Consider the following 27,974-nt stretch of genomic DNA (forward strand, 5'->3'; position numbering starts at 1 on the left):
AATCCGCACACGAGCCCAAGCAGGAAATACTACAGCTTAACAGCATAGGTAACGCACCATGTCCGGGAATTCCAGGAGAAAGTGGACGCGGCAATGTAGGCGATGTGGTTGAGATTCCGATAACACTTCTCCTGTTAACAGTTGATCGAGGCCTGCAAATGAACACTTCATTATTTTCCAATGTAAAAATAATCCCAACAGCCCACAAGCACTACAAGATGGATACTATACAATACACAAACAATTCATCCACCGCCCTGTTGAATACCAAACATGCTCGACTAATCAACAGCTTTCCACTCCAAAGCCAGTTAAATCAATATGTTGCCAATAGAGATAAGTATAGTACGGGTAGCCAGCCGTACGAAAATAACGAAACAAAACATTGAGGGATATATCAAATATATGAAGCTTAATGCTCTTCGGAGGTTTGCCAAAACAAATATATGTGTATTTACACAAGGTGGGCGCTGTCCTTCCTCCAGACATATCAAGATCAAAGGCAGATAAGACCGGTCTATTCAGCCATTAAGAGTGGTGTATTGTCGGTTCGTACACGGACAGTATTGAATCGCTCATTTAAATCTATAAAATTTCAATGCCAATCCAAGTATAAACGGACTTGGCGACTTGCTGAAGTACGGAGAAATATAATATATTTCAACGCTAATATTTCACCCAGTATGCACGAGCCAGGAATTGATGATGGCCAGTTCGCTTACATTACCACTGTTTCACACATGATGTTATTTCAGGCGTTTATATCTTAAACTAACATGTATTATTCATGAACTGCTTTCACATATTGAACAGAAATTTAGAGAAAAATAAGGCAGACTCTGATTTTATAATACTACAGCTAGTTGCTCGACTAGAAGCTGATAATAAGCATGCGTTCTGAAGCCTGAAATACATGTTAGACTGTAAGGTGTATAGCAGCAAACCCATTTTGGAGCAAAATCAAGATGACCTGCTCAGATGGCCTAATCAGTAAACAAAATCTTGTCTTAAACTGGAAATTCAATAACAAAATGATGTAGAAATTTCTTTGTGTTGGACTTGCAAGGAGGGCAGAAACATACACATCAATGCTGGCACTAGCACACCAAGTCCCATTACACTGGTAGCCTATGTAATACGACTCCAATTACAATGTTGTTCAGTGTCCCTGTGTAATCAGACACCGATTAATATGTTGTTGGTGTCTACATGCCATAATGAGCCTTGTGTTTCTATTAACAGTATTTTCTGAGTGTCAAAAATATTATCTACAATAAACTAAGAACTTCTGCCACCTCGGCTAGTGGCATTTATTGTTTTCATTCCTCAATTCAATCAGTCAATATTTTGCGGCATGCAGAATAATTCCAATCACTGTCCCCCAAACTCGGTAGCCCATGGAACACAATTGTCAACAAACAAAATTGGCAGGAAGGGCATTGCCATGATACATGCTATTCATATCCATGAACATCACTGCCGTTTTCAATATTCAACTGCCATGATATATTGTAGAATCCTACAAAGACTAGTATGACAGAGGCTATTATACTAGACTCTTTGTGAAAATTGATGTTATATCACTGGACTAATGCAACATTACTTTTTACTACCTACAATACGTCACAAAGAATATATAAAATCAAATAATGACTTGTGTATTATTGCACAGCTATTTGTCACAGCACACGACTAATGAGTTTCAATGACATCCACGTCTTTCGATTCCTTCTGCACGAACATACCAATTGATAACATTAACTACACTCTGATACACCCTTGAGCGTGACGAACTCTTGAACCAATGCAAATAGACTCACTCCAAATCTGTTGACGACTGAAGGCCTTTCAAAAACTTCATCAATTTGTACTTCATTATGACACAGCAATGAGCAGTGACGATTTCACAGGAGTGATTACATTGTGAAGAATCGCGAGATAGCGACAAGCAACATTAGAAAATACTGTAATTATTATTATAACTATATCACAGTGGGTATCATAGTGTGGTATCTTAATTATTAGCGCTGAAAGAGAAGTTGTAAATAGTTTAAATATGCTCATTTAGGAATCGTTTACAACAGGGTAAGTCGAATATGGAAGGCAGCACCAATCGTGAAATCGCGAAAAACATAACGTCATCGTATGCTTACGTCACAAATGAGGTGTCGCGTTCGCGGAAGATTAGAAACGTATTTTGACACTCATATTTTTCTAGGTCCATTCACTAGTCATGTAGATATCCGAGTGCTTCAATTATATGGATTGTTCCATCATTGCAAAATAACCCTTGCATTTCTGTCGCATTTTATATCTCGGGTGGCAATTACGAGATGCGCGATGGGCACAATCATTATTTTCGATACTGTAATGTATCCACGGTTCAGTTATACCGAAATTTGCGATCATCTAATTCTAATATACGTATGTGTCCCTTGCTAATCTTTACTTTGACCTGCAATATATCTTGAAACTGCACCTCAAAAACACTATCGCTTATCAAGGACTTAGCTATAGGCCACTCAAATCTGCAAATGAACTGGCACACACAAAACCGTCTATATACCCAAATCTACGAAAAAGTTACAATATTACTTCCCAACCATGCTGGCGACACAAACTTACAGCGCTTTCCGCAATTTCGGACAAGATTTCAACCACGTCTTGACAACGCCGATACAAAGAACGCGCGAGCCGTTGAGTAATAAAACGTCACATTTCGACAGCCACCAAAGACATCAACTTCAAAGACCGCGGACGTAATCGGACTATCACACGTCGCGAAATGCCTTTCCCACACTGCCGCAATGATACAGATATCTACCTAAAGCTCTCGACATATAGTCACAGCGACGAATCTTTTCCCGATCGCAGTATCGCCATGACAAATCGTATCAGCGCGGAAACTTGCCCAGACAGAATAATCTACGAACGCCGACACACGTCACAATGGAGGTCGTCCGAATTATGATTTCCGAAATGCGCAAATTTCGAACCGCGCTACAAGGCGGTAGGTTCAGGTCAATTACTGCAGGAGCCTAAAACATTGCGTACGCTTCCCGTTGCGATAAGGCAAGATCTCAGCAAGTCAATCTCGCAGTATTACCTTGCGCTTACGCTGTGCCGTACGCAAACGCTTCCGAGTTGATATAAACACACAGGTGTATCCAAGTGTAGATAATAGCCACGGGCGCTGATGAGCGCACTATTCTGCAACATTTGTGCGCGCGCGTCATCAAAGACCTTTAAATTGATGGCGACATTGGAAAACGCTTAGATTTGCGTGGCGCATCGGTAAAACGCGATAATCGTTCTCGTCTCTTTCCGTCGTAAAATCTCGAAATGAATTTACGCAGAGACCAACGCGATGTCCGTCCTGTCCACGTTTCTTACAGCACGCCATTAAAGCACACGGTAGCCATTAGGATATACAGCTAAAGGCCATTCCACTATCTAGAATTCCGCACTTCGTAATGCTGCTAAGCTAAGTCATTCTGTTACGACACACGCGAACTTGGTGAGGTCACGCGCACCTGTGCGACATGTTCTAGCTAACGGGATCCAATTATTTTGTCCGCGCCAGGAAAACGTTTAACGAAAACATTTAGTAACGCTCAATACTAAATTCCATATCAAGAATACTATTCCAAGAAAAATGAACTTAAGACAACACTTCAAGGCTGACATCGCACCACGCCCTCGCGACTTTAAAACACGGAATTTGAAGTAGAAAAGCGGTTTCTCCAAATGAAAGGGGAATTTAAAGTAGAAATGCAGTTTCTCGAAATGAGAGGCTCAGCACGCGGTCAGCGAACATAAACAACGCACCCGAATCCGACACTAACAGACCGCGAGCTATCGCCCGCACGTGAAATCTGCCCGTCATCTAATTTAATCCATACTCGAGAAGTATAAAACCTAATTAAGGCTTCACGCCTGAAAATCGTCAGTCAGCAGTGAACCGACGTGACTCACATTTAAAAATACGAACGCAATACGAAGTAACGCATAATTTTAACGCGCTCATTCGGCCCATGAACAACACACAATACGACACCACGCGTAATTTTAAAACGCACCCAAGTAGCACAAGAACAGCCAACACCACGACACAGCACACAATTTTAAAACGCACTCAATTGGCCGGGAACAACACGCAATACGATCATATAACGCATAACCGTAAAATACGCTCAATCGGCCCGTGAAGTGGCGTACATTTCGAAAAATTGTACAGCTAAATAGCAACAGCGCCTGCACAGCACCGTGATTTTCCCGAAACTGCGATCATCCACATACTAAAATCACACACCGTCTATTTTCGGCACATCTCCCCAGCATAAGACGCGCGAATCAATGCATGGCCACAAGTCACAAATTAGTCATACGTCTACTCGCGAAAGTCCGACAGCAACTCATACTAAGGGTTACCAGCGGTTAATTATCGCAATTATAAATATACAAAATTTATCACAATTCCCGCTCATGTTCAGGGAGACATTCATTTTCGTGTTTATTAATACAATATTGATGCATTGCTTTCATAATAACAATAGTTATTATATTTATAATGCCGAATTTAACATGCCTGCCATGACTCGATGGCAACCATACTGGCATTCCACTGAGTCTTTACACAAACGCACACCACCACGGTGTAAGACCGCAATACCGAAACCCACAGACAAAATCGACCCCGTTACTTACTCTGTTCCGATCAGCGTGTTGGACAGGCTTCTCTGTAAATTGGACACGGTCAAGCTCGACTTGACGATGTTAAAAGCCTCGTCATCGGCCATGTCTTGTCGCTAATCGCGTACAGACCTAGTCCGCTACACGGCCATCGTGCGTTATATTCCTCTGTCCCAAACGATTAGCTCAGCGCTTCAATATTGCATACCCGCGGTATCCAGCGCCAATCGCTCTCAAAGGCTTGAATAATGTATCAGGGAACAGGCTGTCTCTAGGTTTTATCGAGTCAAAAGTGGAAGATAATGCGTTGAAAAACACTACGTCGGATACATGTAACAATTCGCGTTTTCCCACTACTGCTAACTAAAGCTTAGCGTGTTCCCAACGGGCAGTGGCTCAATTCCCATATTGACTAGTGACATAAAAGGGCGACATTCTAAACTAGAGTTTCGAATTAGAGGCAGTAATTTGAAAATATATCCTGTATAACACACAATTATTTACAATCCAACTCCATATGAGTAAGAAACTGGTAGCGCCACTCCGACAGGCGTGTATTGTAAATCACAAAACACACTATTCCGGTATTAATCAGGCTAACCGCCCTGTCTGGATTTCTTTTAATATACTACTGAGGCTTAAACGGTTTCAATCGAGTCTACAAAGTTGAATGAGCTCGGGTGCCAGGAAGACAGGAAGTGAAGGGGAATGCAACGATTTGGAATGGAAAGCCACCAACAGCAAACAGCTACTGTAACACCTCGAATACGCACACTATTTTTAAACCCAGATTTAGCAGATGTACCTTAAAAAGTGGGGATGAATCTTACCAGATTGCCCTTATATTCAAGTCACCATAAACTGATTGTGAAGAACCCTAATAATTACATCGCAAAATAGGTCAATTTACTAGAAAACGGCACGAAAATTACGGTGTCGCCTTGACACTAATCATTATTCTACAGATATTGATTGTACGAAATGTCACATTCTACCTAGTGCGAAACGTACGGCCTAGTCACTACACAACACATGACAAGCATAGTCTGCCAACTTGAAATAGCAGTGCAAACTGCCTGTCGTGATGACGCCCGATTACTTTGACTGCATTAAGACAGCAGCTGACCAACACCTTTCACCAAACACACTACTTATAGCCGACCGACAATAGCAGTACCATAAATTCATAAAACCCTGCCTAAGAGCCTTTGCAATCTATTTTCATCGCCCAATAAAACAACCCTATGCGAATACCGCTAGCGTCACAGCCGTTCTTAATACGATCAAGTGCAGTCGAGTGGATATCATTCAATACCAATAGGCATAACCAAAAACAATAAAGGTCTCTACTTCCGCACGGGAATCAAAGGAGATAAGAAATCAGCTACCTACTAAACGCAAACCACCAATATTCCAACAGCTAGCATTACAAGACAGTTATGTACTATCCAACGGAAATTCCTACCCTTCATGCCCGATAGATCAGATCAAACGGTTTCACACTTCGCATGCTTGCAGTGAACTAAAAGAATGCTCAGTTAATTTCGAACTCTGCCTCGCGTATCGGTTTCTCTTCAAGTGAAATCGTGCGCGGCCTATACCTACGACCTAGTGCTTTGCGCTCTCTTATCGCAACGACCAAAATGTTTTAAAATCGCGGCACAAAAGCGGACGACATTCGTGTCGTGCGCGACAGCTAGCGGATAGTGAAATTTGACTTACTGTTGTAACGCGACGCTGTCCCGTCTCGATAGCGTGGAGTCCTTCTGAAAGGCATAAAGTGGGAACGTTTAGGGCCGGTACACACGGGACCGGTAGGAAAAAGGCGGTATTTATGCCCCTGTCTGCGGATTTACGTCAAGCAGTCATATCAGTTCGCTATAGTGAGCACCTGATATTGCGAATGATAGTGTGATTTCATGAGACTCATCCAATGTGTAGCCGACTAATATTACATACGAAACACTCCATCGCCAGATATTCAGCGGGATTGCCCAAGCATTTGAGCATGCGACAGAATGAAAAACGACAGTTGGGCCAATGACCATGCGACACTTAAGCACGCGATTTAATAACCCGTAAAATAACCCTAACCCCTACATTTTGCCCTTTGTCTAACGCTAACCCCAGCCCACTCTACACTGGCCCAGCAAATTAACCATCAGATTTTATACACATTTCTGCACAAAACTACACAACCGGAAAGTGCACACAATAAAACAAAATTATTAATCTTGCACGATCATCATAAAGGCGGATGCTGGATAGCGTACTAGGATACGCAAATTCCTCCATATATAGTTGCAGTGGAATCAAAGTAGCTTATGTTCATTTTACACATTTTGAGAAAATTAATTTTACGTGAAGTTTTCATCTTATTACAGCCATATATAGGCCCCGATCAACTTCGAAAAACCGAGAGAGACATTTCGAAATTTCGAAAAGTCGATTTTTTTCAAGTTTTAAGAATGGACCTTCACAATTTGAAAATGGAACATAAGATACTTTGAATCCACTGCAACGATATACGGCTCTGTAATTAACCCGTCAATATGGCGATGACCGAAAACTTACCGTCAACGTAGTCAGAGAAGGCGCGGAATTGCCCATGACTTTATTGCGCATGCGCACTAGGTTGCTGGTTTCGCCTCCCGAGTGACCGTCGTGACCGACGAAAAAAGAAGAATCCCTCCGATTAGCACGACCTGTTGAATCGGAAGAGAAGTGTCGACAGGGAATTCTCCAAATAGGATTATTGCGATCCAATTGAAATTTCGGTACCGCGTTCAGACAGGATTATCATTTGAAATGAAAACAAAGGACTAAGCCCTTTCCAGGGAATGTATCAAAAGCGCTGACATCCTCGAATCATCTCTTTACGGCTCCTAATTCAGAATTCAAACATTGTGAAGTCACCACCGCATTGGAAAGTGGTGACGTTGCGCGTCTAGTTTCACGAGTCCGGGTCCAACCCACAATGACATATCTACGATTTGTCGTGCCTCTATACGTACCATTGTTCTATAATACGGCGCAGGCGTGCTCGAATTGTAAGACAGCACATATCCGGTTGAATTTCGTCCAATATACTGACTGAAATACCGGCTATTTAATCGACAATATTACTATTTTTATGGCCTCGATGCGAACTTTGTACATAGTATCAGGTTTGGAAACGATATACTCTCGATAAAACGATATACTCTCTCGATAAACTGCCATAATTCGGGCAGGAAATTTGTTCACACCCTTATATCTTTTTGTCACTGCTGTAAATTTCTGCGGCGACACTAATTTTCAGTGAATGCACCTCGCCGATTGGCAGTGCATCGTAAGAGGAGCGCAAAACTATTCTGTCAATCCAACCTAGACTGTAAATACACGGGCAAAGAATATGTGTGTATCTACCAGATTTCCACCGCAAATCACGAAAACGACATTTGGCGGTGTCAAATTTCGCGTTCACGCGCATTCAAATGGGCGAAAAAGAGTAAAATACACAAGGGTGCAGTGGGCGAGGGCGATATTTAAATGTACCACCTAATAGTTCCTTCTTGGGTGTTACATGAAAACAGAACCTATTCCAAAACCATATGATATATCTCCATAAGCATTGGTGTATACTGTATTTGACTCGTTTCCACTCATCATAAAGGGCGTTAAAGCTAAATTCGGACGAGAAAGTGTCGTGTACCGGATTTGCACTCTACGCTATGGTAAAAATTGGGGAAACTCACGATGATCGCTTACGGTGCAGATAGATAAAAAGAAAAATTGGCACACCTGATCCCACAGGCACGCACATACTCCCTCGCCGCGGGGCCCCGTTATTTTCCGACAACTGGCGCCTCATCACGAAATTTCTCGGCACTGCGTTCGATAAATCCTGGCTTCCCACGGCGGACCTTTGCGGTGGCGACATGAATTCGGGATCGCTCTGAAAATAGGATAGGTTTCTTTTAAGCACAAGTCCCCGTACTTCAACGTAGCGTAAGTAAATAAATTGGCATATTGTTAGAATAAGCAGGCTGCCACAAAAACACCGAATATACGCCCCAAAGTCTACGGGAGTCTAGACGTAAATAATTATTATCGATTTTATAGCACTAAAGCGCGTTCGGAGGGTTCTCGCGTCAAACGCGCGCCTGTTCCCGAGCGAAAAACGCGCTCTTCCCAAATGAATCACGTCTGCGATTGGGATATTTGCATTCAACTTTCAATCTCGGAGAGTAGATTACGATCGGGCATCATTAAATATGCAGAAAACACCGCAGATGCACGGCATAAATGCATGCGCATTCGCAAACGACCATAAGTTATCGCTATACCGCACCGTTCCATAGCGTCGCGCGCTGTACGACGAGCTTCGCAGATTTGCGCGCGTTTGGTCATAATCATGTACCACTGATGTTTGAAAATGTTTGAAATGTGCTTTTTTCGGGGCGGCAGCCTGAAAATGGCTGCTGGCGTCCTAATTTAAAATGACACAGACTAGCGTGAGATACCATTGCATGGAAGAAAAACATCCAACGCTTCTGATTTTCCCTCTCAAGATTCAACACATTCCTAGATAATCATGCTATTCTGCTTCTAAATACCTTTTAAATGTTTAATAAACAAAGGCATGCAGAGACGCCTGAATATTAACTTAATACAACCAAATACTCCAATGCACGCTTGTTCCATCCCTAATCCATAATACCGCGGATATGTCTTCGTTGAAGCTTCTCCTCGTCTTCTTCGTTTTCCCAAAGCTTTTCTCCCACGAGGACCTCAACAAGACATCGCTCAGCAGAGTGTGGGCCCGTGGTCGGTGGTGGTAACTCCTGGACCGAGTGTGCCTACTGCTGCGGGAGTTGTCCGCACTAGGGCTTCTTTCCAAAATAGTGGGCGGGTGATGTGGAGACGCCGTGAACGTGTCGATATCAAACAAGGAATCGTCCTCGGGACGAGGTGCGTCCACGGAAACGGAGCGCGAGAAACGGAACATGTCCGTTAAAACCGGCTGACGTCATCAAGGCCAGAAGTAGAAGTGCAATGATCCTTCATATTCAAGTTACCGCCTGGTATCCCCATTGCTTGAATATTTCATGTGGCTGGCAAATATATTCCGCTGGCAGTGACAAATCACTAGCTCGTATCCTCAAAGCTATCAAATTACAGGAATCAGCCGTTACCAAGGTCACAAACGATCAACAGGCGCCGACAACGGGTTTTTAACGATTTTTAAATGGAGAAATGGTTCTTCTAATCTACGAACCCTGCTAGGCCGCTCATAGTTCCATTAGGTACGATTGCTGACAGGTCTCGATGTTAATAGCTGAAGGTCTACATTACAAATACATAATCATCCCATTTATTTGTTTGTGATTAGAATTACCTTATTTGTTTTGCTAGTCATTAAATCAAATTTACCACCGCACTACGTAACGTCCGGTGACAAACCTCACACCTGCGTCGCAAATAAAACACCGCATTCCCAAACCGGCGTTCCTCTAACTGCAACACCGTTGCAAATGTTTCATTGCTGTGGTGAACGCATTTAGTAAATTCAGACATAGCGCGGGATCCCTCAGTGACACAAAGCGAAATACACAATATATCCCAGAAAATAGACGTGTCAAAGTCACGTACTGTTTGACATGTAAATCGGACTGCCCATTATATCGATTATTTAGCAAGGAACGGGTGAAACGTCCGCGTGTACATAGCTCAGTAACCAACCGATCTGCAAGCATACTCGCGTCAGTGTTAGCGTAGAAAATAAAGGATCAGGAAGTATGACTGTGACGATACTTACTAGCATGCGATAAGTGTACGTTGTAAAACCTGTCTTATATGATAAATAGCTGTTTAGTATTACGTTATGCGAAGAGAAATATGCTCGCAGTTAACGCAAAATCTACGATATTTTATGGTACGTTTCTTTTTTCGCAATTAGTCAAATTTAATTTCGCGAGTTGGCACGAAACCCATTCGTTTCTAGTGAATTTCGTGGATAAAAATTAGAGCATGGTCATCGTTTTGACTAAAGAGCTATATGAGTTATATAGCGTCGTAGCTGTTATTCGGGACATTGAGCCTGAGCAGTCCAGCAAGTTCGTCGCGGCATTCACCAACTTGTAACTGATCTGCCACTATAAAATAGTGTACCACCGTAACTGTCGTCGTGATATCTAAAGCACACTGCATCAAGCAAATACTAACCAAGAGTCAGCGACCTGGAAGTCGTTGGGTTGCTATCAATTCAACCAACCATTCTTTTCTGAACACTATATCAACATCATATAACCGTCGTAAAGCTGTGGTAAACCGGCTAACGTTTATAACGGATACAGCGCGTACTACAGTACTACAGTTCATGCGCGTTTACAGACCCTCACCGATTTTGAAGAGCTATCAATTGTAGCGCGAAATGTATGCAACCTATAACCCGCGGAAATTTCTATCACAACGCCGACTTGTATAGTACATCTCTCCCACACAAGGCTCAGCAGGATATAGCTTTACCACAGCGTGCGCTAACGCTACCACACGGAAAACTGATCTAGGATATGCGGGCTTTACGTTTCGAGAGCGGCTCTCGAAATGTCATACGTCCGCAATGCAATGACGCGCAGTAGCGCCAACGACACAGCGGTATGAAGCATTTCCGTTACAACATCAGCTGGCAGCCACGGGGACGCGGCTTTAAACCTTCCAGTAACTATAAGCGGACGTCCGTACGGCGTGGCGCAAATGAAGACGGATACGCGTTTAACCGTGGGACTAAGATTCCGATGAATAGCTACAAATCATGCCGTCGGCACTAGACAGATCGTCGAGGAGTGACCTTGAATATTTACGTCAATTTGGACATGCTGTGAGCCAAGTTTCAAGCGCCAGGCATAAATGAGCTCATATGTGTACTTACACGTACACTGTAGTACACTGACTATATCGCCCAAAGCCGTGTCGGTATAATATTTCAGAGTTTCATGGCTATGTATTCACTTTGAGAAAGGGTACACGTAAGTACTAAACTAAATTATTATCCTCCTCCCGTTTGATCGAGTAGGGAACACACGCGTCATCGAATAAATGACCGATTTCGTAACATTTTCACCAACTTACTAGTAACATCACAGCCACATTCCAATAAGAGTATGACGCCAAGTCGCGCACGTGAATTACTCAGTAGTTACCACTACATTTTCGGGCGACTTGATGTCACCTTCACTCATGGCAATGAAATCATTAGCAATTGTAGAGAAAGGTGTCAACACTTTTGTCAACCCCCGCGACACGCTTAGCCAACGGGTTACAAGAACCGTTGATTTACGTTTACGACAGCGCAGGTTAAATACACTGTATCCGCGCCGAGCTACGGCAATGAAAAGACGACCGCAATGCTGACTTTTCATTTATAGTATATCATGGCATGCGAGCAGTCGGTAGAAATTATATAAATCATCGACTGCGTAACCGGAGCGGTGGGTAATGCAATTTTACCCCTGCAAAGTTAAGAATTTAGAATCTATAAACGCTTTATACGTTGCAGGATATGATGGAAATCTTTTAATTGCGTAACATACTTTGTCCGCCCCTGTACGTCACGACACAACCTGGCGTGACAACACCATCGAAATCACAATGTCTTATGGATGCCTGTCGAGTTTAAAGGGCACTGCCACTAAATACGATGTGGTATCGAGTTAAAGTTAAACGTGTGAAAATTTATTTAGCAGTGACTATTTACTGGTACCGGTATTCAAACTACGGTACCTTTAAAATTTTTACACTGAGTGTTAGTTTCGACTCTAGCATATCTCTTTGGCGTCGAGGTCACGCGTCATTACTTCATAACCCTCTGAGATTTCCGGCACGCACCACTTTCTCGACGAGGGCAAGCAGAGAATTTGAGATAGATACTGTGTCTTACGATACCACGGCGCATCTACATGCAGTTTGAATACAGAAGATTTCGTAGTAAAATTGTTGCTGCCAAATGTTTTTTCACACTTGTATCTTTAATATGACAACACATCATATTTAGAGCGCAGCGCCCCTGTCAATGGATTGAACTCGATAAATCATACATAATACACCCCTTACAAATCGACTGCAAAGCTACCGGTGTCAGTCGGCGCGCGCGATATACTTACTCCATGCGGTGTCACAGTGATGATAGGCAAAGAGCAATTTCTCATATCCCGCAAGGCCTTGTGTTCAATCGGCGATAAGACTTCCAGCACGGGCGATGCCGCCGACCCATATTTCCGCGTGGGTGAACTCCCACAGTCCACAGAGTCCTCATCAACGCAAGGCATGCTCAAAACTCGCATAATCGACGGGGCCCTCGGAGATCTCACCGGGGACGAATGAGCGGATGAAACAACGGTGCCTGAGGTAGCGATTTGAGTGCTGCTCCACCGTCGCAAAGCCAGCGTACCGTATCGGAAAGGGCTGTCCAGCACCGGCGAGCTGGCTCTCACCGGCTGTTGTTCAAAACCGGAGATCGTCCGGATTTGGTCATCTCCGATTACGCCTAAAGAGTTGCGTCTCCCGTCGTCTACCCTGTGGAAAATCGATCTGCGCCTGCGCCTGCCGCCCTCGCTACGCGTACGTGGGGATAGGTTCAAATCGGCGGGTCTCTTGGGAGTCCTCATCAGCGGCGAATCCAGTTCCATGATACTCCAATCGTGTGTTTCCCCGCGAGGGAGTACGACCAAGGATGCGGTGGCACTGTATCCAAAGATCAACCGCCTACATCAATACTACTTCAACGCTCATCGAAAAGACACAATAACTGTGTGGAAAAAACCAACGGAATGTTACAGACAGCAAGGCATATCACCGCACTGTACAAGTGTACACTGTACAGTGTACACCAGGGGTGGCCAACCTTTTCAGCCAAAGGGCCACATTTGATTGACGAATTATTGCGCGGGCCACTAGCCGCGCGAAGCGCGAAAGTTTTTCGAAGTTCATAGGTCAATAATATTGTCACTTGACTATATTGCGGGCCTGCTGTATATCGCTGGGCTCAGTTTGCAAGGACTGGACTATTCGGCACCTGGACAATGGACATATCGATATCGAAAGCTTCGACCAACATGTGTCAATCATTTTGTGTCTAGATTTCATCATCGACGGTCTTTCTGCGATCGTAAAAGCAAGGTCGCATATGTTGAACGACACGTGCCTCGTAATGGCGAATATAGTTAGGCTCGATCTGATACATTAGGCGTTCTTTCATCTTCACAATGGGGTGCGTTCTTTCATCTTCACAATGAGGTAACAACATTAGAAGCAAGAAATCGAGTGACAACATGTTGCGCGAAGCGTGTAGCAAATTTTTACTTTTGATCAATCTATCGCAAATTATTCTGCTTTATTGTAGTGTACGAAGATCTTCCAAAATGTGGCTGGCTCATGGATCTGCCAATGCGTCGGAACTGATATTTTAGTCATCACATCTCAAGTGTTGCGGCCGAGCTGATCAAACTTTTGGTTAGACTTGCAAGCTCACAATCTGTGCCATCCAATTTTGATAATATTAGTAATCTCGGAAATTACCTCGCGGGCCACTCAAAACCTTCTCGCGGGCCAAATGTGGCCCGCGGGCCACGGGTTGGCCGGCCCTGGTGTACACTATGCACGTAAGTTCGACTTTTCTATGCACACACAGGCACAGATCTCGTCTAAATCTCGATACTAATCCTCACGATATGACGTCACACTACCTATAACAAGTGTCGTCATCTTCCGACAATTCTAATGCGACTTGTCAATTTTCTATCGTTTAAAACTGGCGTACGGAAGTTGGTAGGCTACTGCATTTGTCTGACTATTGTGGTCAAGAAATAGATGAAGTAGCTTCCCATCGACCGATCTCACGCGACAGTTCCGAACACTAATAATAACACGATTGGCTCTCACACTAACATCCACATATCCTGGTGTGACCATCGCGTATTTACAAACGATAATCATCCACGACTTGATGCGATTGTCCACGAAAAACAGTAAGTAGGTATTAATAAAGGGCACGACGTATATTATCATCACCCACATTATTCCCGGATCAATAGGTCACAATTCAGGATGTACAGCGGCGGTATTGACCAGCTATTCCATCGCTAGGCGCCTTGAACCCTACTGACTGCGCGGTTCCTACGTCTGCAGCATAATTGATCGCTACCCGTACGGTAGATAACACTAACGAATCGTTCTGCGTCACTGGTAACATATGCATTTGATTCAGTGCAAATTGTTGATTACAATATGTGCGCGGACGCATCATGATATTTCCTGATCCATAATAGCCTGAGTAAGCAGAAGTTTAGCCATGCCCATGCTAGTCATACCCAGTACCTACTGCACTGCGGTACGTGTCACTGCATCAAGTTGCGGAACGCAGCTGGTTTAGCAAACTCCTCCGCCTACAGACAACCTCAAACGCGCACTGTCACGTCATAAGAGCAACAAAACTTCGGACGACGGATGACAGCCGTAAATTTCGCTACAAACTTTAACGATTTATTGAATCTTTAGGAATACATAGGCGCAAGCCACAGCTTGTAAGCAAACACTTTCCAACCTGCTCTTTGCCAGTGTCGGCAATAAATAAGAGAGGTCGCCTCTACATACCGTACTGAGTCAACCAAGTTCGAAGTCTCTTTTCAATCGCCAAGGCTAAAAAGCGTAACAATATCCGTGCTAGCTACGAAATAAACGTATAAAACGAACCTTATCACTTCGCTAGACGTCTGCAAAGCGGAATAAACCAGCAATTACGGGATTAAAGGCATACATTGTTTACCGTTGAAGGCTTATCGGCAAGATTGCGCATTGATTTATCACAGCGGATATACACGGAAAAGCTGTAATAACCTCCTCTTCCGTATGACAATCGCCTAAACGGTTATCAACATTTCATAATCACTGGCTACAACCGGTATTCACACACGGTATGGAACTACAACAAAATTTACGTATTCGATTTCAATATGACGCGGGTCCCATCCGCTCCACATCCACCCACCCAGTTCAAAAATGAGTAGTGAACGCATTGAGCGTTTCAAAACTGACTAAAATCGCTTGGTCGGCTATAATACCCGTGACGAGACTTTCGCCAAGTTTACACCGATTCGCTTCGACGGCAGACAGTATTTCGGTTTAATTTCGCCTGTCAATAATAGCGCGCCGATCTCCAGTTCACTGGACGGCTTTTACAGAATCCCGAAGGAATGCGAGCAAATCTGCGAAAATGTCCTATCCGCGGGGTGACGTAGCGTAGCGAGCGATTTGAGTTTGGATTTACGATTTATTCATATTGAAATAAACTCGGATATTTCCGTTTGACACTCGTCCAGGGTAATCGTCAGCAACTAGTAGAGAATTGAAAAGTTGTTATACTCATGTTCTTGTCAGCGAAAAAAATAGAGTTTATTTCAACATCAATTTATTATTCCATGGTATACTGAAGTCTGTACCTCCGGTCTCTTCATTTACGATTAAGAACTAGTCATTCGAGTATTCGAGTACATTTCTACTTGAACAATGTACATGAAGTAGTTTTGTCACGTCTTGGAAATCGCTACTGCTACAGTATTGTTACTGATTGTGGTATTCATGGTGTTTGTCGACTACAATGGCGATTTACACCAGGCCGATATTCCTTATTTTTGATTACGTAGCTCCCGACTTGTAGCACGGCCCACTTCTGGGCTCTTTTAGACATCGCTTACAGGGATGAGATGGCGAGGAGGAGCCGAGATAAACCGCACCTATTTTTCGCTGCGGAGTTGAACAAAACTGAGTCGGTACCAGGGGTGGTCAGGAACGAAGTGTATCTGGCTTGTCGGAGCACTCAAGTAGGTTTTGCCGAATTTCACTACCTACTACGCGAGTGTTTATAATTTTTTAGAATACTTCTAATAAACAGTCTTCAGTTGTTATGCCCACTAGGCCTAGAATAATTCTTATTTGCATACTTGCATTACGCTACTTCTACTTGAGGACCAACGACGACTACATTGACCGCGTACGGACCTGGATTGTGGCCAGGTTACAAATGAATGAAGATCACTATATGGACTCTCGGTTCAAATCCGGAACGGTGTTTGGAATTGATAATAGTAAATCCGCTCATCTTTGTTTCCCTATCAACAGAGCGGTATTACTCAACAGATCGACGCTTCCCCGCGGGCACAGACTTCGCGGATGTGATAACCGTAAGCTGATAAGGCCAGATTACCGCCGCGTACGAGACCAGGAATACCTCGGCGATGCCCGATGATAAGGAATGGAAAGTTTTACATATCGTACCGTAACGTGGACACAATGTCGTACACGCAAGCTGCAGAATGTTGTCGGAAACTGAGCAAACCGATGGCAATCCAGGAAGGCCGCGTCAGCGTTGAATATATTCATTCAATCGCCCGCCATTCAGATAACGCCACAGCGTTGGCAGAAGACCACCCACCAGTCAATGCTTTGAAAATATCCCGCAATCAAGGTCATTAATAATAGGACTATAGATTGACACTCTCGACACGAAATTAAGTTATTATACGCCCTGCTTCCGTTGGAATGATCAATCAACAGCTGTACCACGGTCACGTGATTGGTTGCGCATAGCAACGACCGGTTGGTCAGCAGCTACTCTCTTCTATGTCTGCGCTTATGGTCGTCCTGTGTTAAATATTTGTTTTAGCACTATAAATGTATCATAATTTCGCGGCGAGAGTAATTTTTCACTTGTTTGCCCCGTAAGTGGTAGGACTCTTTTCGGCAAAAAATCCTCCGAGTTCTGTATTGTTGTATTGCGGCCCTTAACACCTGCAATGTGCGAAATTCGTCTAGTGGGCGGCTACTGGTTCGTTTCAGTGTGGTGACATAGCTGTTGATTGTAGAAGTGTGGATTACAATTCTTGCGGTTGCGGTTATTACGGGGCTCGACTTTGAATGCAATATTATATAATACGATTTTAACGGCAGAGATATACTACACCGACAGCCGAGACAATACAGCTTTGAGACAAAGAGGCACAGCTGCGACAGGGGCAAAACAAAGCCTCAATTCAACACCTTTGATTGGCATCGGGTACGGAGCCGGCAAAGAGGGTGGGTCAGAGATATTTTAGATATCATCTTTCCATGATTTCTCGGTAACAAAGTCCAATCCGGCAACACCATGTTTTGGTACAACGATGACAACACTACGTCTTGTTTTCCAACAAGTATGACGCAGAGAGTCGCACGGAGGCCGGCGACGGGTGGTTTAACAAACAAACATTTCGAATCTCCATATTTCGTTGAGTGGAAAAGAAAATGTGTACTCCCGCCGTTTTGCGACGGTACGGAAACCAATAGATATCTTGACGGCGACTGCGCGGTAGAATGTTGCATAGTTTGGAAACACCGGATCCGGAGCGGAGGCCCGTAAAGAAGTATTCAAAGAAGTATTTCTAGGTTTTAATGTACACCAGATGGATTTGGAAGACTTACACTACTTAACGTATCAGGCAAAACTGCAGACCTCTTACAATGTGGGCTTTGTAAAATAAAAAGTAGTTTTTGGTCTGGGTCATGTTTGCATCACATTTACGACTGAAATTGTCATAGCACTGGGCAACATAGCCCCGTGCCACTGTAACTTAATTTAGTTACTGTGAAAGTGGCGGTAATTCCGACCAATATTGGCGCCGGAAAAGTTCCAAATCGGAAGAGTTTTCGGCATGAAAGTAGAATGTTTGCAAGAGTTTCGGGAAAAAGGACGGAAAATGTACCCACTGACGGCATTGATGATAAATCTGCGTACGGTATTCGGGAACCGGCGTCGTTCTGAAATTAGAATATCCACTGACCACAGTCGCAGCCCACTTTTGCCGTACGCGTCTTTAGAGTTAATTACATTATATTAGATTATGGGCTATTGGGCTATCATCATCCAGGGGTTAGTAGGGTGATTCGTCGATCCAGTTGGATGAGGCAGCAATAATTACCGCAAATCGTTTTTAAATGCGCTTTGCCATTGCGTGGTTTTGAGAATTACGTAATTACTGCATGGCGCTGTTCGATTGATTGCAAACATGTAGATCTCGAATATTACCAAGTCGCGCCGGGCATATTATATTATTTCATTGAACGCATAACAGAAGTACAACCATCAAGGTTGAACCCAGGTGGAAGTTTGGTACCGCTATCGAGGGCATCACCAGAGAAAGTCCACCGCTCCCAAGGTATCAGAAAATACAACAGCCAGGACTGGAGCTGTGATATTATATCAGTGTTACTGGCAAAAAGCGGTGCTATTGCAAAACTATTGTAAAAAATTCGTAGCTATACAGTAGCCAGCGGATACATTTCATTCACAGAACCTTGGGAATATGCCCGCAAAGTGCTTGCATTTGATACGATTTTACCGGAAGAAAAAAAGTACCATAACGCAAATAACCTGTGCCCAGTGAAGCGGGTGCACAAAACCGAGTAAAGACTAGTTCAAGTAGTAGGCCTACTTCGTTACTGATAAACTACTAAAATGCGAAAGCATACGAGGGGGCCACTTCATACAGCGCGCGGTTTATTGGTTCTGTATCGAGCCTATCGAGATTAGCTACGAACGCGTTGGATTTCGGCTATGCCTATAAGAACCTAACTCGGCCGTGGGCACGATGTAGATAAACATACACACCATTCCTGATGCTGGAAACCAACGAAACTACACAGACCCAAAACATATGCGTCAATCATAATCATGGCGGAGCTAAACGGTTACCCGTGTGTGCCTTGCGTACTTGGTAACACGGCGCACCAATCCTACTATAGAATTCACTCATCCGAGATCAACCCGTACCTTTGCGGGCACACGTAATGTTAGTTGGTTCATGGTAGTTATTCATTACAGCACGGCAAATCGGCATTCTCTCATCGACAAGTTTACTTTGCAATTCTTCGTTTGTTCAGATTGGACAATGGACACTGAACAGAGCGACGGGGTCAGATGTACAATTGTACATTAGTCTGCTGCATTTTATACCGGATACAATGCAGAATTGCAGATTAAGTATTTGCCGGTAACAACGTGGCTGTGCGTCGCACAAAATGAGATTTACAAATTACCACACATTCACAATCCCACGCAGAGTCGCAGATGTACCCCGCGAGGTGGAGAGTATAAAAGTAAGCTATCGGAAGGATTTTCGCTATAGAATTGGGGCCCGGCCTACAGTTGCAACGTACCACTTTCGTAGATACCAGGGTTGAAAGTGTCGGCATTTTATCGCAAATTATTGCTCGCCAGACTGATACAGCGCAGCAACGTCACACGAAAATAGCATCTCGTTTATAACCTAGTTTAAGCTCACATCATCACACGGAAGCAGTCAACCTACTAATCAATTTCAACGCATAAAACCAGTCGCGAGTGTCAAATGGGGAAACATACCATCTAGTAACCATACATTCATACATATCGTTTTATAGCGCGTGGCGGTGCGCCAAGCCTCATATCCTCTTTTGAGGAAACGTAGTGTTCCCGCGGCAATGCTGCAGCAAGCTGGAGAGCAGACACATCGCAAAATAGATGGCCGCTCCGGGCAGCCAGTAATTGGTTCCAAATAGAATAATGCACAAACAATGACAATCTCTGACATTTCAGCAATGTTGTCGACATCAAACCACAATTACTAACAGTAGTACAAGTCTGTAACTCGCTCTCGTAACTCTAGTCAAAACAGATGCCCGCAAGTGTAACAGAGTGCGATTACCGGCCAAGGTCAAGTACGTGGAATCAACCCGACGCCTAATTAACGACCCGATGCATTAGCAAACTCCTTTCGGCTCAATACCTCAAGCTATTTCTGCGGCAGAACGGCACTCAAATGTCGCGTAAACAAACCGAAATGGCTTTGAACCGCTCACAATCTCGCTATAAGGCAGCACGAGAAACGCCGCTTTCACAGCATTGCAAAAGGCGGGGTATCACCCGCTCCAATTTGAAATGTCATAGTGCCATAGCGATGGGTGGTAAGAGGCACGCAGCGCGTGATTCGCAGCGATATCATATCGCACACAGCGAACGACACCAACTTCACCGCTCGTGTGACGTCACAATTCATTATATCGGCGCAGCGACTTTCACTCGCAAATAGTAGCCTACCCACAGGGTAATCGCCTGTTCCAAGACGCCGTTAAGCTTAAAGGATATTTCGTTGTTTTATTTACGCGTAAGCATACCTGGTGTTCATAAAAGATGCGAATATCATCGAGTGCGGTGCAAAATACCATAGTAACACCTGGGTCCTGTCCCTACCGCATTCTAGATTAGCATTCTATTGTTTTTTAGACCTTGATATTATATTGTCGCACAGGCTTCTCTACACGCACAGTCGCACATCCAGCCTCGCTGTAAATTGCTCTGGTGCGGTGGTTTCAGTCGCCGGTCCGTGGACGACAGGGGTCAACTTTCCGGCCGATCAGCCATATATATTTCAATTTTATTCTCAATTCCAATATGTGAGATTCTCAAGGCTTCTTCATTGATTGGAGAAATTTCGAACGTAATTTGGAACGCTTTCGATTCATGCCCCACCAAACTGTTTAAAAGTGGAGTGCAACTCACTTAAGAATATAAAAAATCCGTGAGAGCTAAGATGACTTTTAAAAGAAAATTAGAGGAAATCCCACGGTACAATTTAGCAACAATAGACAGTATAATAGAAAGCTAGCAAACGGTAAGTCACGTTTCCTTCTTAAATGGTTCTGATTCTGATTCGATCCTGGCCCAAGAAAGAAGTCATTGACAATACCCGACAATGCCACCATGTCGCTTGATCGCTTGATCTCGTAAACTTTCAGGGGCTGCTCTAAGTAACCGTGAAAAAACGCACGAACTTACGAATATGTTAGGAGTGGTCCGTCCGGACGCGCGGTGCCTCGGCGACTTACATCCCACCAGGCAATGATTCGAAGTGGTAGCCAGCGGCGAGATAGGCATATGAAAACCCGGCCTGTGCCCGAACTGCCCCGACCCGGGCGATTCCATCACGTGAAACTGCGGCGTGACAGCGCCGCTCAAATTCCCGCGGCAGCCAGGTATGCTAGTGACGCGCCGAAGAGGCACGGAACCGACAGTGGAATGGCGTCTTCGCAATCGCGACAGCCTAGAAACCGGGCGTCTAGTCTTCGGGTTCAGGAGAGAGGAAGCGCGCTGCACAGACGCGGCGTTTGATTTCCCGTGCGCGGCCGGGTAAGACCGTCGGCATTTCGGAGGCGAGAAAGTCCGCGCCAGCTCCGGCAGATCGGAAGGCCGCCTTGATTGCGACGTGTCATCGTCGAGACTAGTAGACCGACTGGAGTTCTGCGAGTCGCTAGAGTTTTCGCGCGATGCGCGTAAAAATCGCGCGTTTTCGCACCCGCCCGCTTCAACAAGTTCGTTAGTGTCACTACTATTTCCGCGCGAGTCCCGTAAAAATCTCGAGCTTTCAGACCCGTCCTCTTCAACAAGTCCGTAAGGTACGGACGAGGCCCGTCTCGCTATTACCGGAGACGCGGTAGGCGTGGTGTCAAGTGAAGAGCCGGGTTTAACCCTTGCTTGTTTCGTGTTAAAGACTCGCTGATGACGTGGCGCGTTCCCATTAGTGGACGCAGTCTTCGCGTCGTCCGCAATAGAGCTCTCGTAATCGCGACTGCTCTCCAAACACTTTATAAACTCCAGATCGCGTTCGTCCACCACGGTCTCCCCCGAACTGGAAGTGTACGGCTCGCTGTCGTCCGATGTCACGTGACTAGAAACCGCGCGATTTTCCAGCGCCGCGGCGCTCGCGTTCAAGTCCAGACTTCCGCGTCCGGGAAGCGACAGAAACTTGGCGGCGTCCTTGCTTCCTGTGCAGTTTGCTGGCGACATCAAACGCCGGGTGAGCAGCGAAGGCTTCGGGGATCTGTCGCGACTCATTTTGCATTGTCGGAGAAAGAATCCGTCGGCCGGACGGGCTTGCGTAATCCAACCACGGATAGGCGGAAGATGGTATATCCGCTGAGTTACGCTACGTACAAATAATCATGACCTATACGGGCGTCGCGGGAACGCAAGAGCAAAGGAACAATCAATGGCGGTCGCGAAATCACAACTGATATATTATTCAATTGTATATTGAAGTTCTGTTCTCCAAGAGTCCCTTCTAATCGTGTTTCGTAGGTAAAAAGTACCCAAAATAGCGCTATGCAAACCTTGTACTGGATTATCACACTTCGTAAACGGTGACGTGACATTGGAACAGGAGACACGATGAAAAACTACAGTCCACCATGCGCCACTTTAGCACATTACCCCAAAATTAACACTTATCGTAACCAAGCCGCGCCCATTATAAAATCTAACCATAACCCTAACTTTGGTAAAGTGATTCACAGTCGCGGCTCTCTGAGCCGAATGCGGCTCCAAGGTAGTCATCTTGCGGCTCTAATTGACCTCTGAATATGCCACAAAAATATAATAAACGACAGTTGTTGTTTGTTTCTATGAATAGTTATGGTCAATTTCTGTATATGAAAGCTAAATTTTTGGATATTCTCATATTAGTTATGTCTAAAGCCGTCCAAGGCCGCTTCTGAAAACCGGGAAAGAGAATTCATACGGACAAGCCTAAAACGCATGGATGAATAGATTGAATACCCGTCAGAGAAGGCTATATCTCGAGTTCTACTGGTCATAGACCTTTATCTATAGTCTCCGTGAAGAGTAAATATCGACATAATTTTACTGGCATCAAAGTAACGGCTCATAGTCAACTATAAATTGCAATAAATACAATATTACTCATCGTGTAATCCCCGCAAACTTGTGCGTTAAGTGCTGGAATGTATGAAGAGTTATCACATAACGACATAGTTGTAGTAATGATATGCCTTTTCAGTTTAATTCAATGTATGGCACTCGCCATTCTGCGTCCATAAATGCTAAAATAACCGATATAGAATCTATAGAAGTCTATGTGCATTGGGCATGTTTTTTAATTAGCTGGGTGGTGAGATCCTGAGGTAGACCAGCTGCCTTTAAATTTTCGTTATAAGTAGCCTACTCGAATGTTTGCATGCGGCTCCATTAGGGCTCTTCAAAAATGACTTTTTTTCTCAAATCGTACTGGCTACTTAATAAAATTGTTAGGTTACCTAATTTAAGCCTACACACAAAATTTGGTTCAATTCCAGCCAGTAACCGCTTTGCTACAGGAGAAGTAAGTTTCTATTTATTATCTAAAAATAAATATTAAAAAATTTGAAAATTTTTTGTTCACCCCATGAAAGTGTTAGGCTGTCTATAGAAACGATGCTCACCAAATTTGGTTCAATTCCAACCAGTGGAAGCGGAGTTATTGCCGTCGAAAAATTTGGATTTGAATAAAATAGTATTTACGGTGAGCACAACTATAATAAATAAAAAAAGAATCGGTCACCGTAAATACTATTTTATTCAAATCCAAATTTTTCGACGGCAATAACTCCGCTTCCACTGGTTGGAATTGAACACAATTTGGTGAGCATCGTTTCTATAGACAGCCTAACACTCTCATGGGGTGAACAAAAAATTTTCAAATTTTTCATTATTTATTTTTAGATAATAAATAGAAACTTACTTCTCCTGTAGCAAAGCGGTTACTGGCTGGAATTGAACCAAATTTTGTGTGTAGGCTTAAATTAGGTAACCTAACAATTTTAAGAAGTAGCCAGTACGATTTGAGAAAAAAAGTCATTTTTGAAGTGCCCTAGGCTCCATACCTACTCTCGAGATTGAAATGCGGCTCCGACATCCAAAAAGGTTGGGAACCACTGCTTCAGACCATATGCTCAAGTGTCGCACGTTATTGTGTCGGATGCTCATTACTCCTGGCTCAATGCTCGCGCTCATATGATTAAAATCCACGGACCTTCGTAAACTTCCTAATTTCAACACTTAATTCCAAAAACGATTACAGAAGCATCATCTACCATTTCATTGCCTTAGACTCAACTTTCCAACGTCATGCAACGCAACCGCAGTCCACCGCGCAGATGCCGCGGTGTAGAGTATCTATCACAATCTATATTTGAACACATCAACGCATGCAAGCGCACGACTTTCAAACCTAAAAGGATTCCAAAGTTGCCGCGCGGACTCGAATATTTTTACACGCTTAAACCAACCGATTTATATCCTCGCACAGCGTGTACACCCGAGACTTGAAATCGGAAAAAAACTAGAAATACCAAGTCAAGTCGCCGCGAAACTATTTCACAAGTGAGATCATAGCTTGGTTTACTTCACAAACAGAGCCGGGAGCACCTTATCCGAGCCGTTTTGCGTTTCTTTATTATCTCACCGAACATCACTCCGGTGGCGATCTTTTGTTTATATAATATCGCGGATCAAACAGAGTGCATTACGATCGAAGTTTTCTGAAGGTATCAACGGAACCGGAAATATGTTGAAGAAAATGGAGAAAATTCTTGAGAACGTTGATTGCATTAGGTTTCGATTAATATAATTCGATTGGTGTATTGCATCCATACGGAACGACGCAATATTTATTTAATTCATTGTTAGCATCAGACAAAATTTTCGGATTGAAACCACATACCCGTATTAAGTCCGTTGCTCGAAAATGTGGTTATACATTTGCACGGGATTTTGCGCGATTTTGGCAACAAGATGAATATTTGCTTTATAGTAAAATCTAAACGTAACAGACGATATTTTCCCACATAATATTACTCGCTTTACATGCGATACTGAATCGATGCACGAAACGTGCCAAACTAGGTCTTGAGTGCCAAAATATTATAAGCTAGAAATTTTGTTTTGGTTGATTTCGACTTTTTGAGTGCAAAGTATTCCCGACACTGCCCAGGATTTGATAGCCCGGCAAGTTAAAATAGACATGCCCACCGGTCCGAATCTGAATTCGCACGCCTACACACGAAATCAACATCGCAGTTTGTACAAGATAGGTGCGTACCGAGTTCAAGAGCTCATCATCTACTGTGAATTGTATGCAAGGCACAGAGTGTGTCAGTTCAGCAAATTGGCGTTGCCTGTTTACCTGGCGTTTGTGTGATCAAGTTGATAAGGGAAAAGAGTCATGCGAACCCGAAGGATTGCATGCGGATTATGATTTAGCTGAGCTGAGGTATTCTAGTTAACCTAAAGCGGCGCGAGAGCATGGCTTCTCAAATTTCGGATTGCATCTTCTCCTCGTAATTTCATACCCGGTTATTATATATATCGAAAATATATCATTGAGAAATATACCTGATAAATACAATAATGCTACTTTTCGCTCAATTTTTATACCATCCAAGCCATCGCCACTACTGCCGTGCCACCGCGGGACAGTGTTTCAGCTACTGCGCGCTACACTCGATATTCGTGACTTTCGAAAAGTCACCGCTACCTCTTGATCTGTGTTTAACAGGAATTAGTGTCGCCTATGTAAACACGAAACGCGACTTTGCGCCATTTCGGACCTTTCATAGCGAGTTAAAAACCACGTCACGGGTAAAGCCGGTGACATCATATAGAGTTATTATGCAGATTACCAGCGAAGATCTAATCTAATAGTACGAGGCAAGCGACCAGCCGTTGACATGGTAGTCTCTTTTTCAGTAATTTCGCCAGTACCAATATATTAAATTGTACATCACACATTAAAGTGGCTTATTAGTATTGCGACCAAGGATCGCAAAACTCTTACAAATAGTCTATACTTGAAAATAGTACGCGTCACAAAAGTGATACCCATTAACGATCTTTTTCCACGACCTGACATAGTTTAGTTAACAGTAACAGCGCGAAAGGTGACTATTGGTGAACGCAACGGGATGTTTTTATGACTAAAAACATTACAGAATTGGCCAGGCCACTGTGAAAATGTGAAAGTTCATGATATCGAGCGATAACGAATACGGACTGGATTCGAATCACAGAGAGAGGTGACGATATTTTACGCAACGCGTGAAAGTCCAATGGCAATTAAATAACTGATTAATTAAATCTGTATTAGAACACAAGCGTACGGTACCAAAAATCTCCACCTACACCTTTCCACGTCACTAAGTATGCTGGTATCGACCATTTACAAAAAAACACCTCATCAATCGCTCAGAGACAGATAAATTTCATTCTTCCCAGCTCGGATCCCGATTCAGATATTTTAGCTTCAAATTAATGTCCAAATTCCACATTCTCCCAAACAAAAAAGACTTCGTCACTAAGTTCTCTAATTACATTATAGAAGTCACGAAAATCTAACTCAGCAGGGTGAACAGAGAACCAGGTCCAAGTCGCATTGGATGGCAAATACCAATTAAATAATGGAGCTTAATGTCCCTCCAATTACCTCCGCAACACAGCCTTATTACAAATGACACTTGTCAACATACATGACTGTGGCGTGGCTATACGAAAACCATTTCCACATAATGCGCACACACAGATGATATGTTCAGAACGCTTTCTCATTTGCATATCACGTGACGTCACAGAACAAATCACCACACGCACACATTACCCTGTCTCATTTGTAACTTGGATGGGTCACGTCACAGAATCGCGGTCGTTCGTCGTGAAACAAAATCTGCCGCAGAATAGTACAAGCGCTATCGTGCCGGGCATGGTTCCAGCCACGCGATAGCAGTTACATCCGCCGGTAACGAGGGTAGTGCAGTCATCGATGGCTAAACTGTGGCGTCATGGCATGGTCGGCGGTTGAAGAGGTTAAAGCGACATTGTGTACGAGGGTTTGCCTAATTGAACATTTTTCGGCAAAACTATACATACTTTTCACGTTTTAGATTTGGAATAGCAGAACGTAGTTTTGGGATAAGTTTGCGACACTTATAGATGCGAAGTTGTCATAAGAAATGCGTGAAAGTATCTGTTGAATATATCGTGCTTGTACCACGTACCTATTCGCATGCGGTTAGTCATTTCGGCTTCGCAGAAAACCAAGATACAAAATTGACCCAAGAAGTTCTAACTAGATTTGGTCAACGGGTCGGCGGCTCGGCGGTCATTATCATCAGAACACCCATTCCGTACCTATTATCTATATCTACTTGCTATAACTGTTGAACCGACGACGATTTCGTTTGTGTTTACACAATTATGGAATAATGATACAACGTTTGTAAAATAATTTTCTTTCACAAAGCATTTTTTTTAAACACTGTATAAAACATGTTTTAAATACAACCCATTTTTAGCAGTTAATCGGAAGCGGTCACCTTCAAAATTGATGTGGGTATATGGGGGTATCTTC

At 43.7% G+C, this 27,974-nt stretch overlaps 2 protein-coding genes across 8 annotated transcripts in view; both read right to left on the bottom strand.

The window, feature by feature from the left end:
• The window catches only part of LOC145452098 (uncharacterized), a 90,444-nt gene extending 81,084 nt beyond the window's left edge, over positions 1–9,360 (bottom strand). The window contains exon 1 of one of the 2 annotated variants that reach the window (XM_080330313.1): positions 9,338–9,360. The gene's annotated coding sequence lies outside the window, so the exon portion shown is untranslated. The remainder of the gene's footprint in view (positions 1–9,337) is intronic. The other variant, XM_080330314.1, reaches the window with a different exon arrangement.
• LOC145452095 (microtubule-associated serine/threonine-protein kinase 3-like) overlaps positions 1–27,974 on the bottom strand; it is a 93,969-nt gene that overhangs the window by 13,646 nt on the left and 52,349 nt on the right. For 3 of the 6 annotated variants that reach the window (XM_080330307.1, XM_080330308.1, XM_080330306.1), the window contains exons 10-13: positions 8,476–8,629; positions 7,267–7,397; positions 6,415–6,458; positions 58–152 (exon numbers count right to left, since the gene is read on the bottom strand). In XM_080330307.1, the coding sequence (XP_080186433.1) occupies positions 58–152; positions 6,415–6,458; positions 7,267–7,397; positions 8,476–8,629 (424 nt within the window). Of the gene's footprint in view, positions 1–57; positions 153–6,414; positions 6,459–7,266; positions 7,398–8,475; positions 8,630–9,394; positions 11,868–12,836; positions 13,527–21,577; positions 23,788–27,974 lie in introns of those variants that run through there. The other 3 variants (XM_080330309.1, XM_080330310.1, XM_080330311.1) reach the window with 3 other exon arrangements.

This window comes from Botryllus schlosseri, chromosome 12 (genome assembly GCF_051294905.1).
Source record: "Botryllus schlosseri isolate E-star chromosome 12, Bs_hap1, whole genome shotgun sequence".
Classification (NCBI taxonomy): Eukaryota; Metazoa; Chordata; class Ascidiacea; order Stolidobranchia; family Styelidae; genus Botryllus; species Botryllus schlosseri.